At 42.4% G+C, this 14,856-nt stretch overlaps 1 protein-coding gene across 1 annotated transcript in view; it reads right to left on the bottom strand.

Annotated features, from left to right (window-relative positions):
* The window catches only part of MEI4 (meiotic double-stranded break formation protein 4), a 157,859-nt gene extending 143,387 nt beyond the window's left edge, over window positions 1–14,472 (bottom strand). The window contains 1 exon segment of the mRNA XM_032484497.1: window positions 14,291–14,472. Within this exon segment, the coding sequence (XP_032340388.1) occupies window positions 14,291–14,381 (91 nt within the window). The 5' untranslated portion in view covers window positions 14,382–14,472.
* Between the last annotated feature and the right edge of the window lie 384 nt (window positions 14,473–14,856).

Genomic DNA, 14,856 nt, shown 5'->3' with positions numbered 1-14,856 from the left:
CTTTTCCCACAATAATTATTTAGTAAAGAAAGTAGAAGATAAAATCTAGCTTATACCCAGGTTTAGGTGAAAGGGTAAGCTATAAGGGAGAAAACCAGATTTTATCTCATGCGAACCCTACAATAAACACCTGCCTTCTCAGTAAAGTAGGAAACTGAAGAACATTGGGTGAACATTCCCTGAACAACTGAGCTGAATAAATTAAGATAATGCAGGAGGGAGATCCCAAGGAACATAATGGAATATGCATTTATCAGATACCAGTCTGGGGACAGCAAGGCTCTGGCCAGGCCAGAATGGTAAGACATCACAAGACTTCTTAGATAATTTCAGTAAAGTTTGGACAAGATCTAACATACAATTTTTAGATTAGATCTAGCTGACAAATCCCCTAATTATTATTATAGTTTCAGCATATATTGTACTGTAAAGTGTTCAGCAGATTAACAACATGTGAAATTTTACATAAAAGAATCAAGAGTTATTCAATATTTCAAATCCCTCCACTTTAATTATTAAAGGGGCCTTTAAAAGCCTTCCCAGCAAAGAGTCTGGGCATAACAAGAGGCTTTTAAGAAAATAAAAGGATATTTTTTTTTCCTTTCTATTTCATTTCCATAACAGGCCAATGACCTGTAACTTTCCTCTTACTGAAAAAGTTAACTAAGCATAGATTTTAACTGTCTACAGAGGCTCCATACACAGTTTTCTTCTCATGCAACTCCCAACTCTTACCTTTGTTTTCCACAATGCCTCTTTTTTTTTTCCTTCATAGGAAAGATTTTCTCTGGATTCTGGCAAGAAATACTGCAGAATTTCACATGGGAAAAGTGCATCACACACATTTTGTAAGTCAGCAAAAAATAATACACTGATTCAGAAACGCAGAGTCACATTTATACAGCACAGTCAGTAATCACCTTCACTATGTAAATCCATAGAAGGAAAGGGGACCTGATATTAGTATGTAATTAACAAAATAAATTGGAAGAACTATATATAAAAAGGAGACCTCTATTTTAAATGAAAACCTAAGTAGAAAGTAAAAGAACTTTCTATTTAGCCAAGAAAAGATTTACTTATGAAATGAAGCCCTATTGAGAAGCCATGAAGCACTGTCAGGTGCTCTCTAAAATTTGTGGAGTCTCTTCGGTGAGACTGATATGAGTGAGACAGCTGAGAAGCAGGGTGCTTCTTCAAAGTTAAAAACAAGCCTTACAGAAAATATTTCTGTGTGGCTGCTTGTGCTTCCTAGAGTTCGTATCTCAAGTGTACACAGGAGCAAACTCTAAGATGATGTGATGTAACAGCAGTTGGAAAACACATCTTATTTCCTAGTGTGCAAAAATATAAAAATTTCCTAATGTGATAAAATATTAAAACGTTTATAGAAAAAAAATTTATAAAGAAAAAATGTTTAAATTAAATGGCCTATATTTCCACCTTAGAAAATTAGAAAAAGAACAATAGCAAATTAAAACCACAGGAAGTAGAAGGAAGGATATCTTAAAGATACAATCAGAACGCAGTTAAAAGAAAACAAAGCCTTATATTTAAGGCTTAAGGACTTAAATATAAGACAAGACACTATAAACCTCCTAGAAGAAAACATAGGCAAAACATTCTCTGACATAAATCTTAGCAATGTTCTCCTAGCACAGTCTACCCAGGCAATAGAAATAAAAGCAAAAATAAACAAGTGGGACCTAATTAAACTTACAAGCTTTTGCACAGCAAAGGAAACCATAAGCAAAACAAAATGACAACCTACAGAATGGGAGAAAATTTTTCCAAATGACGTGACTAACAAAGTTTTAATTTCTGGAATGTATAAACGGCTTATACAACTTAATAGCAAAAAAATAAACAACCCAATCCAAAAATGGGCAGAAGACCTAAGCAAGCAATTCTCTAATGAAGACATACAAATGGCCAATATTGAGCATGAAAAAATGCTCAATATCACTAATTATCAGAGAAATGCAAATCAAAACTACAATGAGGTATCACTTCACACCTGTCAGAATGGCCATGATTAAGAAGTCCACAAACAATAAATGATGGAGAGGGTGTGGAGAAAAAGGAAACTTCCTGCACTGCTGGTGGGTATGTAGTTTGGTGCAGCCATTACAGAAAACAGTATGGAGATTCCTCAAAAACTAAAAGTAGACTTAACATTTGATCCAGCAATCTCACTCCTGGGCATGTACTGAAGGAACTCTAATTCAAAAAGACACCTGCACCCCAATGCTCATAGCAACACTATATACAATAGCCAAGACATGGAAGCAACCTAAATGTCCATCAACAGATGACTCAATAAAGAAGTCGTGGTATATTTATACAGTGGAAAACTACTCAGCCATAAAAAGAATAAAATAATGCCATTTGCAACAACATGGATGGACATGGAGATTGTCATTCTAAGTGAAGTAAACCAGAAAGAGAAAAATACCATATGAGATTACTTATATTTAGAATCTTAAAAAAAGGAATGAACTTATTTAGAAAATAGACTCACAGACATAGAAAACAAACTTATGGTTACCCAGGGGGAAGGGGGTGGGAAGGGATAAATTGGGAGTTCGAGATTTGCAGGTACTAACTATTATATATAAAATGAATAAACAAGTTTATACTGTATAGCACAGGGAACTATAATCAATGTCTTGTACTAACCTATAATGAAAAAGAATATGAAAATGAATACATGTATGTTCATGTATGACTGAACTATTATGCTGTGCACCAGAAATTGACACAACATTGTAAAGTAACTATACTTCAATTTAAAAAAATACAGTGGTGGAGAAAGGCCTCAGTTAGCAGATGACTGATTGAACAAAGATGCAAAGGGGGATGAGGGAGCAAGTCGTGCTGACACAGAGAGTGGAGAGCACGAGGGAGAAGGCTGAGGGAGGGCAAGGGACAGGCCTGAGGTGGGGCTGGGCTGCACAGAGCACTCTCCCGGCCCCATCTTACTAGATCCCCAGAATCACACTGCTTATTAGGGTAGTTATCATGCCCGTGGCACAGCTCAGTGTCCGAGGCGCAGCTGCGTCACTGTCTGCCCAAGGTCGCAGAATAAGCAGCAGTGCTGACACTCTAACCTAGGTGTTACAGCTCAGTCCAGAAGTTTTCCCACTGCTCCAACCGCCACATTGCTGCGCCCAATTCTGTGCACTGCAGCTTGTCAGAAATGACTGATTAAACTTGACAATCAGAAAGGTAAGGGGGAGGGCACGTGGAAATGCTGAAGAAGGCAGACTCGGGCAGCACAGCATGTGAAGGGCTGCCAGACGGAAGAGGAGAGAGAGGTGGTCCACATGCTCAGGTCCAATACACGGAAATTTCCGATACACAGATGAATAAGCTAGCTAGTGACAGGAGCTGTCGGACAATGGAACGGGCTGTCCTGTGAAGTTATGAAACTCAAGCAGAGGAGTTACTCAAGCAGAGGCTGAATGGCCATCTGCCTGACATGAAGACAGATTTTAGCGCTGATGTGGAGGCCACGTGGGTTGACCGATGTCTCTTCCAATTCCGAGTCCGTGATGACACAAGGACCCGGCAGTGCAGTGAGGCAGTCAGAAGGTCTGGCTGTCAAGTCAGACAGCTTGGTTAAAACCCAGTCTCCACCACTTATAAGCTTTGCACACTTAACCTCTGTAAGCCTCGGGTTTGCTCATCTGAAAACAGAGGCAAATAATAGAAGCTACCACATAGCAGTTGTTGTGAGAATTAAATGAGATAATCCACATAAAGGACCTTACACAGGGCCTGGCACACAGTCAAAAGTTAGTAAAGTTTAGTTTCTACAGATGTGTATTTAGGAACATGTTTATAAAATATAACTATAACTAATTATAACTATAACTATAACTATAACTATAACTATATATATAAAGTGTGTGCAAATTGGTTTTTCTATCTCTGGTTTTACTCTTACTCTCAGTGGCAAGAAGAATTCACTGTCCAAAGCTGAGTTGTTACAGCACAGCAAATGACAATATGATGATACTAATCCTAATAGTTACCATAAACACTTAGACAATCAGCTTCTTAGCTTCATCATTTCATAGCACGCCTCTGTTAATTACCAGAAAAATGTGCAGAAATGTTCATCTTTTAAATATTTGAGGTGCCAATTTAAAACTTATGAAAGGAAACATCAACATTTTCTTAACTGAAACAACTATGCAAAATGCAGTCTTGCAGCGTAAGAAAGAATATCTAACAACCTGCACCTGTATTTAATGTGCACCCATATACAAATACTCAAGTGTACATGTGTCTATATGCACCCAGACACACACACACTCTCACACATGCTTTCTGTTTCAAAATTATAAACTAGAAAGCCCACGATCACTTTTAAATTACTTCTTAATAAGCAAAAGAATTCCATATATTTTTATCAGGGTCAAGTATTTTATGCATATTATTATTATGCATGTCTGTATTAATAGAAAATGGAGAAATAACCATAGAATTTTGCATCCATATGCTAGAATTTGGAGATGCTTCTAGATGGTGGAGAGTGCGTAACAATTTGCCATCACTCCTTTGTCATTATGGATAAACTTACAGTGGTTATTCACTGAGAAAACATTCAAGAATGGACCTGATTGATAAAAGGAAACCTCCACTGCAGAAAAAACTCAGGGATGTCACTATATTTTATTTCTGCAGTAGGCTGTTCAATACTTTTCAAAAGTCATAGAAGAAAAAGAAGAATCACAGAAGAAAAAGAATACTTTCCATAGTAGTATTTGCATGATACAACTGTGTATGTATGGATTTATATCCATCATCATACTGATCCTCCCCGTAACCCTGTGACACAGCCCCCATTACCCCTGCTTTGTCATGACACAAACCGGGGCTCAGGGAGTAACTTGCTCAAAGCTACACATTAAGAAATGAAGATACAATTTGACTTTAAAACCTTTCATCTTTCGGTCCTGTCTGCCACACGGGCACATAAAATTAGCATATTTTGGCACAGATAACCTATTTTAATAGATTTCAAGTATAGTAAAATGTATTTAGCTCAAAAACTCTATTGAATATATGTCATGGACTCTTAAGAGCTTGGTGTCGGAGGGGATAATCCAACGACAGCATCCCAGGAATCCAACTCAGTCTCCATGGACATCACAGGACTGAAAACCTGATTACCTAACCATTCATTGTTAGAAAGTCCTTCCAGACACTCTATAACTTTTGTTATATTAATCCCAGGTCCACTCTTGAAAGCAAAACAATATAAAATCCACTTTCCCGAATCACCCCCCAAGGATCTGAAGTGAGCAACCACGCTCTCCCCCTGTAAAACCCCCAAACCCATTCCCCAAACCCATTTCTCATAATATCATAATATTCTTTCTAGCAGCCACTTCTGGTTATTCTCTGATTTGTCAAAAAAATCCCTCTTCAGTGACACCCAGCACTAAACCTCCAATTCTGTGATGAACACAATCAGTTACAACCCTGAACCTTTCTCTTGATGTCACCCAAGATGATATTAAGTGGTTGAACCCTCAGGTCTCAGTGATGGCTCAGATAGACGTAACGGAAAAACAATTAAAATCTCTTTTTCCCCAAAACAGCTTTGAAGCCAGATCTCTAGACCCACAACTGATTCTGCTGAGAATCAAAAATACTGCTGCCCCCCGGCTTTACTTCTCTCCAACACCCATCGGCAATCTAGCCACAGAGGACTCTGTGTGACTTTAGACAGGCTACTCAACCTCTCTGTGCCTCAGTCTGCTCATCTATAAAACGGGAATCAAAAGAGGATTCAACTGATAAAGTTACTGAGGGGATGAAATTCCTTAAGGCCTGTAACCCCGCTGAACTCTATAAGCACCGAGTAAATGCTCAATGCAGTGCTTGGTCCACTTGAGACTAGTACGTGGTCATGAGTCAATCCCAGGCCCACTGTCTCCAAAGCCTGTGCCTCTACCTGGCATAAATCTAGTCAGAACAGTGAAAGGGATGTGTGGGCTGATGTGAACAGGAGGGGGAAGGGCCTCAGGAGGGAGTCTGGAAGATATGAAGGATGAGGAGGACTCAGAGAGGCAAAGAGGGGGCAAAAGAGCCTTCTAGATGGAGTGGACAGGACCAGTAGACAGCAGGTGATGCCTATCTTTTTGTGGGAGAGTGCACGGACCTCCCTGGCTACAGAATAAGGTATTTTCGGGAAGGAAGGGAAATAACACAGCATGAGGGAGCTAGGATCTTGCAGGTCAGCCAGAGGAGTCTGAACGTATTGCAGCGGCTGGAAACCGGTGCAGTCTTCTGAGTAGGTGAGGGCAGTGGTCCCAGTGGTGGTTTAGAAAGAGGAGGGTGTTGCTAAGCAGGAAGGAGCCGGGGGCTGTTGACAGCATCGGGGGAAGAAGGGCTGGAAGGAGAGCGAGGCCAGGACACTGAGGGCCTGCACCCCCAGAACACAAGACACCCTGAAACTGCGTGGGAACTGGCAGCGCTTGCTGCCAGACTGGACAGAGGGAGAGAAAGCGAGGGGACACTTGAATATGATTCCAATATTAGGCTGGTGACGTGATGGACCCCAGCTAGAAACTCATTCTAAAATTACTGGAAAGTACAAATGTACAAAATAACACTGATAAAATATTTACTCAGACCACTGGAACTATTCTCGGAAGTTGCTGCCTTAATTCTTCACTGAACCTTAGTTTTTTATCAATGAGTGATGAAAAGGCGGTAAGCACGTTAATAATTAAAGAAGCCGGCTTCCTGCCAACGAATTTGAATCAGTGCCTTTCTCAGAGATCTTATGCCGCAGTCGTATTTTTGGAATACACTGGGAAATCGGGAATTTGTCTATTACTTATCACCAAAGATTTCTACATCAGCAGTCTAGTATGAAATGCACCTCCGGGGTCTTTGGGCCGAAACACTGCTTCATTTGCCATCTGCAATGATGCTGTAGTTACTGCCTGCATACATGCAGCACTCAAAGCACCGCGATTCTGGTTTGCGGAAACTGATTTTGATGAAGAGAGTTTATTGGTAATACATGAATTTTAAAAATCTATTCATTTTATTCACTATACAGATGAACTAGTGCTTTGTAATTATCAAATAAATAGATGGATGATGGATGGTGGATTTTTTAAATTAAAAAATAAGACAGTCTTTAAGAGTGGATGCTTTAAGAGCCATATTCATTAAAAAATAATTTTTAAGAAAGCAGCAACTTCTTGAGAACTACACAAGCGTTTTGTGCAGCCATAAAGAGGCAGGTTGTCATGAGAAATTTACATTGGGCCCACAAGCGTTCGACACCATTTATTGGTTGTGGCAGGCACTGGAGGCAAGGATGACCCTTCCCTCAGGAGCTTTTCTTCTACTGGGGGAGACCGACAAATAGGAAAATAAAGCACCAACGAATGCATGAATCACAGAACTTTAGATAAAGTACACTAACAGTTCAGAAGAAAAAGAAAGTAGCTTTCTCGTACCACTGTCCCAAGAGATAAAAAAGAAATAAATGCATCATAAACACTCAGCTATTATAAACTCATTTAGGGGGGATTTGTAAAGAATCATAAGTATGTTTTGTTTTGTTTTTTAATCTCAGAGAAGACAGATATTCATGAAAATAGAAGGAAGGCATGGGGACAGGAGCAATTAGCAAGCACCTCTGAAATAGATTTCCTAGCAATTATCAAAGATTAAGAAAGTCACAGCTCTCTCTCCAACAATCCAAATTACTTTCTAATGGGTTGTCTTCATTATTCTATTCATCTAGATTAAACTAAAGCACACATTAAATACAAGAGGATTTATTTTTCGGGGTTCTGCCATGGTGAAAGTAATCTAATCAAGACCAAAATGGGAAATGAGCTCACTGTATGAATCAGAAGGACGAATTAAAGAAGATGACAGATATTTTGGAGGCCTGTTAAAATATAAATTGGACTTTCATTATAAAAATTGACTTAAATGAATGATATACATAAAATCTACTTCAGAACATTGCCTTAAAGTCATCTTGATTATCAACCCCAAAATATGTTGCATTTCAATATATTTTGTTATATTTCCAAAATCCAAGAGGTAGTACAATGAACATACACACAGTAAATGTCCAGAAAATAAAAGGAACAAAACACTAAGAAATCTGTGAGTTTGCAGACAGCTACTGTTCAGATTTGAAACTTCAATAGAAATTCCAATGAAATACTTTATATAGTGCCCCCTAAAGTAATTAAACAATAATTCATGTACTTTCAATATTTGAGGAAAAGCAGAAGAAAATAGAATAGTAGACAGAGCCCTTTAAAGATCTGGAATTTATAAACTACTTCACTCCCTTGAGAGACAGTCCATAAGAAAAGATAAATCCAACAACAGGGAAAAAATTAAGCCTTCATCAAAGACAACTATCCAAACAACACAAGATGCTTGGCTCAGCAAAGGTGGAGAGTGAAGAGTGAGGAGTGGGACCGGATCTGTTCCCCTGACGTTTCTAAGCAAGGAACGTGGACGTGTGGACCTTCCCATGTTCAGTGGCGGAGTGAGCCTTCCAGGTGACATTATCACGCTCCTGCTCTCTCAGCATGACCAGACAACACACGGGAAAAGAGATTCTGTTCCCAACAGCCCCGTTTTCAACAGATAGAGCTGGCAAAGGAAGTCAAACACCGGCTATCTGCAGAACAGAGAAAGGACCTGTAAACTGGGCTCGTTCCATGAAACCCCAAGGAATGGGATGAGGACAGCGGGCAGAAGTGATGTGCACACATTCTACCTGCCAGATGTGTCTACAGAGATGTGTGAGAGAGCTTTGGGAGCAGTGAGTTCCCTGCTGCAGAAGGTGTTCAAGTTCAGAGAGTGAGTTTCCTGCTGCAAAAGGTGTTCAAGTTCAGAGGGATGGGGCAGAATGCACCCAAGCTCTGAACAGAAAAGTTAAATGGATCACGTTCTAGGCCAACTTTCACCCTGAGAGCTTGTGATTATAAGAAACAGAAGCCACAGCCACTGACTTTGGGGGATTTAAAAGTCATTCAGTGACAGTGACACACAATAGGTGTCTTTGAAAAAGTGTTAAGGATACTATATTCATCAGGGTCCAGGTAGAAAGCTAATGGTACCAGAACATGGGTAATGTGAGGAGAGTCTAACAAAGAGGCTGTTTCTAAAGGTGTGGGGCAACACCCCACGCCAAGGGCCAGCAGTAACAGCAGTGCGGTGGGGCATCCTTCACTTCCCCATGGCCGAATGGGATGAGAGGAGGGAGCAGGTGCCTGAACTGGCAGAAAGAGCACAGGGAGGAGAGGGTCACCTGAGAGAGCAGGGACCGGTGTGAAGCTGCAGGGTGGAGGGGTGGGGAGATCTGAAAGGCCGAAAGGAAGACACCGAGCACAAACCGTAGCTCCGCCGCAGAACACAGGGCAGCCTGAAAGCCCTAGACTGGGGAAGAGGTGGCACTGTCTTCTCTCTCAGGTCCCTTCCAGGGAGTGTACTATGCATGTTCACTGGTGGAGGGTCACAGACCTATGTTCCTTGTTCTTCTTTTAGAGCAAATGCTGGCTCTTTTTCATTCTTCAGGCATCCCATGCATTTGTTCTCAGAACTAAGCACTCAACTGCCATATACTCAAAATGGCAATGTCATGGAATATACATTATAGGACCTGATACTCTGAATCCTAGAACCATCGAGCTACCTTAGTCAGGTAATTTTCCAACTGATATCCTTGCTACTCATTCCTTTATTCAACAGTTATGTTTGATTATCTCCTACCTGTCAGGGGCTGTGCTAGACCTGGGGACACAACAGTCAACAAGACAAGTCCATCTCTGCCTTCATAGAGCGTCCAGCTGACTATCGATCATTCCAATCTCCAACACCCTCTGTCCAGTAAAGGAACCTCAGAAGTGCTATGGATCAGATGCTGGCAAACTATGGCCCATGGGCCAAATCTGGGTTAATCTGTTAGAGCAGGCAGGTAGTTAGATATGAGCAGAGAAAGGAGGACACAGGCCAAATGGCAGAAATGGACAAAAAGCAGGAACACAAGCCAAATGCAGGAAACCATACATCATGTAAAGGAGTCCCTGGGCAGAGAAACAAAAGCAGGAATCTTTGGGCTAAAAGGAGTCACACATTTTGGGGTGACAAGTGGCCTGGAGACAGACAAAGAAAGGTACAAAAAGGCAGGAATCTCCAGTGTCCGAATGTAACCTTTTGCTCATTATGCCCTCATTTCAATAAAATCAGCCTTGCAGATTAGAAGTACGCATCATGCACCAACACCATGACACTTCCCATCCAGACTAAATAAGGACAAAAAAATCTCTCCTTTCTTCGGGAAGGTGGAGCTGGGATGAAAATCAGGGAATATAACCCCAAACCTTTCCCTCTCCAATAGTCTGCCCATTCATTTCTACACTCTATGTAACCAACTTGTGGAAGAAACTCAGGGCAGCTGCTCACCCGAGCCTGCCCGCTCTCCCCTTGAGAGTGTACTGTCCATCCCTTAATAAATCCTCACTTCACTTTCTTGACCTTCATGTATCATCTCTAAACTCTGTCTGCAATGAGACAAGAACCTGGTCACCAGCAACATCTTGACCATGTTTTATAGAAACAGCTGTGTCTATTAGCCTATGTATAATCTACTGTTGCGTTAGTGCTGCAACTTCAGAGTTGAATGGTTGCTACAGAAAGACTATGACCTGCAAAGCCTGAGGTATTACTAATTAGTCTTATACAGAAAAAGTTTGCCGGCACTTCCTCTAAACAAAACCGAATGCTTTAAGGCTAAATACATTAAAGGACAAATACTGTCACTCATAAAACATCTCTGGCTGCCCTACTTACAACTCAAGTCATGTGGGGGGTTGGCTTCCTGCAGGGTTGCATTTCTACTTTGAAAAGTTTTGCTTTTGTTTTTTGATTTTTCTTCTTCCGTTGTAAAGGCAGACAACAAAGAAGTATCACGTGGCTAATGTCTTCTATTAACAGCCAACGCTCTTCAGATGATGTTCACATTGTCTTATATCAAGTCTTTTGACTAATCAGAGTTCTTCCACACCATGGAAGGCTCGTTTTTACAAAGATCCTTTTCCCTGAATCACACCAAACAAATTTTGACAGGGGTGATTTAGGCTATCTTTTAAATTGAACAATAAAATTGATTGTAAAAGCACTTAGCCAACACTCAAGTGCTATATAAATGCAAAATCATAGCAGCAATAATACCTTCAATTCCCTGCGGATAGAAACACGAGTGGATGCTTATTCCCCAATCACTTGACCCAGGGAGCATTAAAATTTTAAATGAAAGAAAAAAAAAAACTAGCTTTCATCGGCTATTACAAAAATTCCTAACAAGAAGTGACAGGACTGTGCTAGCTGCTTCCTCCCAAGGTTGTTAAGTCGCTAAGTCAGTGGGGCTGTGGCTGCCCATCAATCTGCCATTCCCAAACCCTTTTCATTCCCTACTGGGAATCAATGCAGCATGAATAAAATTAAGCGGCCATTTAGTTCATATTCACTCACTATAATGAAACAATAGCTAGCTTGAGAAAAATCCTTGCCAAGTCTTGGTTCCTGAAAGTTTCCCCATCCCACTAGCCCACTGATAATATACATTTCTAGTGCTCAAGAGAAGGAAGACTGAACCCAACAGTGAACAGAGAACCAGAGATGAGATGGTAACGGAAGGCAGCACGGGAAAAGGGCTAGCTGATGTGGTAAGAAGAGAGGTTTCTGTTAGGTACCAGCTTAAACACTCTATCCTTGAAAATGCCTTCCTTGATACAGAAACCCTTAGATCGCGTCAGTTCCCTCTAATACATATACTCTTGACAAATTCCGTTCCCTTGCTGCACACTGGGATATCACAACTGCAGCTGGAAAATTGCTTATTTAATTGGCCGTTTGATGTCAATGGCCCTCATTGGAAAGTGAGTTCCACTGACCTCGTGACCCGTCTGTGCAGAGTAGAAATCACTACCGCAAACACATGATGAGCTCTGAAAAAAAATATTAGCTAACTGACCTGGCAGACGAATGGACAGGTAAACAAGCTGGATCCCAGACACTCTGCTAGCATGAAGAAAGCTCTGGTCATACTGCGATACGCTCCCCAAAAGTCACAGCCATGTCCCCCTGTCCTTGTAGACTATGAGCTAGGTTCTAAGACGCACTAATTGCATCTCACTCCTCCTGTCTTCACCACCAACCATCTCCGCTCTGCTCTTTCAACCTCTTCCACACTGATGTCTGTATCTCAATGTATATTCATGCTCTGGATGCTCCCTGTTATGAAAAACAAAAAACAAAAAACTATCCAGTCACCTCCACCCCACCTAGCTATACTTATTAACATTGAAAATGATATTACAATCGCCAAATCTTACGTCTCCTTGCAAATTCTCATTCTACTTCTCTGCAGCACCTGCCCCTGATGACTACTCTTCTAGCCTTAAAACACCTAGTTCTCTGACTTTAGTGGCACCACTTCCCTGGTTATCCTTCTATACCATGCCTTGTCAATCCTATAGCCTAATATATCTAAAAATGCATCTACTTTTCCCTCAGATCATGCACATCTCGTGTTTATGCCTGCATCAGCCTTCTGACGGAGCTCTTAGCTCGCTCCAATCCATTCTTCACGGTCAAGTCATTTGTTCACCTCAACAATGCTCCAAAGTAATTTAACTTACTGACTCTATTAAATTGTGACTCTGACCCTTAGCTTCAAGTGCCCTTGGGCAGCAGAGTTTAAGTACATATGACATACACATGCCCCAAGAAAGAGCTAAAGTATTCTGTCTGATCCTCACCACAATATACAGTGGACTCTGACATCTTTACATCTGCTAAAACCTATTTAAGGTAACATTTTCTAAACCTTGACAAAGCCTCCAAAATACTAGTTTTGGAAAGCTGGTTCCAAATACTGGTAGCCCCTCCATTACTCACGAAAAAGAAGAAAAACCTTACTCAGAGTCATCCATTCTCAAAATTTACCTCTGAATTTGGTCATTTGTGACCCATTTCCCTTCCCTGAAAGTCATCCAGATTATGCATGTGCCAAATTATGCACTTTCTTTGTTGCACTTGATCTAAAACCCTTCAAAGGCAGTAAGTCTTCCCAAATAAAAACATGTGGAATAACAGATAACAACACACACATCTCTGCCAAGTGACTGAGTCTCACTGCAGCCCCATGATACACTGTGGATCTCTGGATTTTAAGTAGAAAAAAGACAATGCAAACAATCCCAAGAAAGTGATCAATGTATGTGTAATTAGACACAAACATTGTTTTTGAAAAATATATCCTGCTTTTGAACAGAGTCCATGTTACTATGGGTTTTTCCTACATTATGAGCATTTTATGCATATTAAACAACAGTACGTCTTTCTAATCTATGGATCCTGATGGAATTCAAATCCCAAAAGTGTTTCTGCACTTCCAAACTATAAAGCTATTCAAAGACTTTCATAATTCAGTCCAAACCACTTATCCCATCTTATTTCCTGCCACTTTAGACATTCCAGTCTAAAAACACTAAAACACTGCTTTCTCCGTGCATGCCTGGTTTCTTGCTTTCACTCTTACTGTCCCTGTCATCTGTAATGTATTCCCCACTTTGCCCCAGTTTCCCACTTATCTGTGGGGTAAGTGGCACAGAAAGTGCTTCTTCTGCCTCCAAAAGGTGCCACCTCCTCCAGGAATCTTCTCTGCCCCACAGCATTTTATCTGATCCTCCTACCGCAATTCCACCCTTTTCCTGAACGTTTCCTGTGGATCTCAACGCCCCATCTACAGCACAGGCCTGTGAGGTCCCTGGGTGAGGACACTAAAGGTGTCCCATCATCAGCACCCACGGCACTTCACGCAGCTCCTCCTATACAACGAGGGCTCAACAAAAGATCTGGTCAACAAATGGATTGGCCAACCTGGCCAAAGGCCTCAAACCACAGGCCTCTCCTTGTCCGGGAAGCCTCGGGAACCATTTTGGCGGACAAGCCAGGCTGGAAAATCGCTGGAAGCTGGCACACACCCAAGAAAACCACAGACTTGTGGGCCGATGCCTCGGTCGAACTCCAGAAGCTCCAGCGCGGATGCGATCTACTTGGTCAGAGAGAGGTGAACGCCCACCGGGCGCCCAGCTCCACGCGGCGTCCGCAGTGGCGCGAACTCGGTGGAAACCCCGGCCACGCGCGGGGCAGGCGCTGTCCCCCGGCGCGGTGGGGGAGGGGAGGGCGCGGGAAGGGGTGCGGGGCGCCCCCCACCTACCTTCTGGGCTCCCCTGGACGAGGCAGGGTGCCCCCGGCGGGGAGCCGGTGCAGGCGGGGAAGGGAGCGCGGGAGCGGGAGCGCTGGGCCATCCCCGAGCCGCAGGGCCCGCCCGAGAGAGAACGCGCCCGGCGCCGGCCTTCCGCCCGCGGGGAGGCGCGTGCGGAGGGGGCCCGAGGCCGCGCGCCCCACAAGGCCACGCGGCGCTCGGCCGTCGGCGCGGGTCCCCGAGAGCGCCGCCCGCCGGGGGTGGGAGCCACGCCCGCCGAGGGGCCGCGCGCACCCCGAGCTCCTGAGGACGGCACCCCCTCGACTTGGGCTGGAAGGCAATGTCGAGGCCTTGAAGAGCGAGAAGGAAAAAAACCTTGACGAGAGTTCTGGAAAGAGATGCCCTGGTTCTAAGGGGGAGGGGGGAACTTCGAGGACTGAGGAAAAGATGAGTTCTAAAACGGCTTTTCTTTTCCCAGAAATGAAAGCAAACGTGTAATTCTTCCAAGAAATTATGATTATTAAAGTGATTTTGCTCACTTTTTACCTTTCACATCGTATTTTTAATCCATATATATA

Source organism: Camelus ferus, chromosome 8 (assembly GCF_009834535.1).
Source record: "Camelus ferus isolate YT-003-E chromosome 8, BCGSAC_Cfer_1.0, whole genome shotgun sequence".
NCBI lineage: Eukaryota > Metazoa > Chordata > Mammalia > Artiodactyla > Camelidae > Camelus > Camelus ferus.
This window is presented reverse-complemented; position numbering and strand designations above follow the sequence as displayed.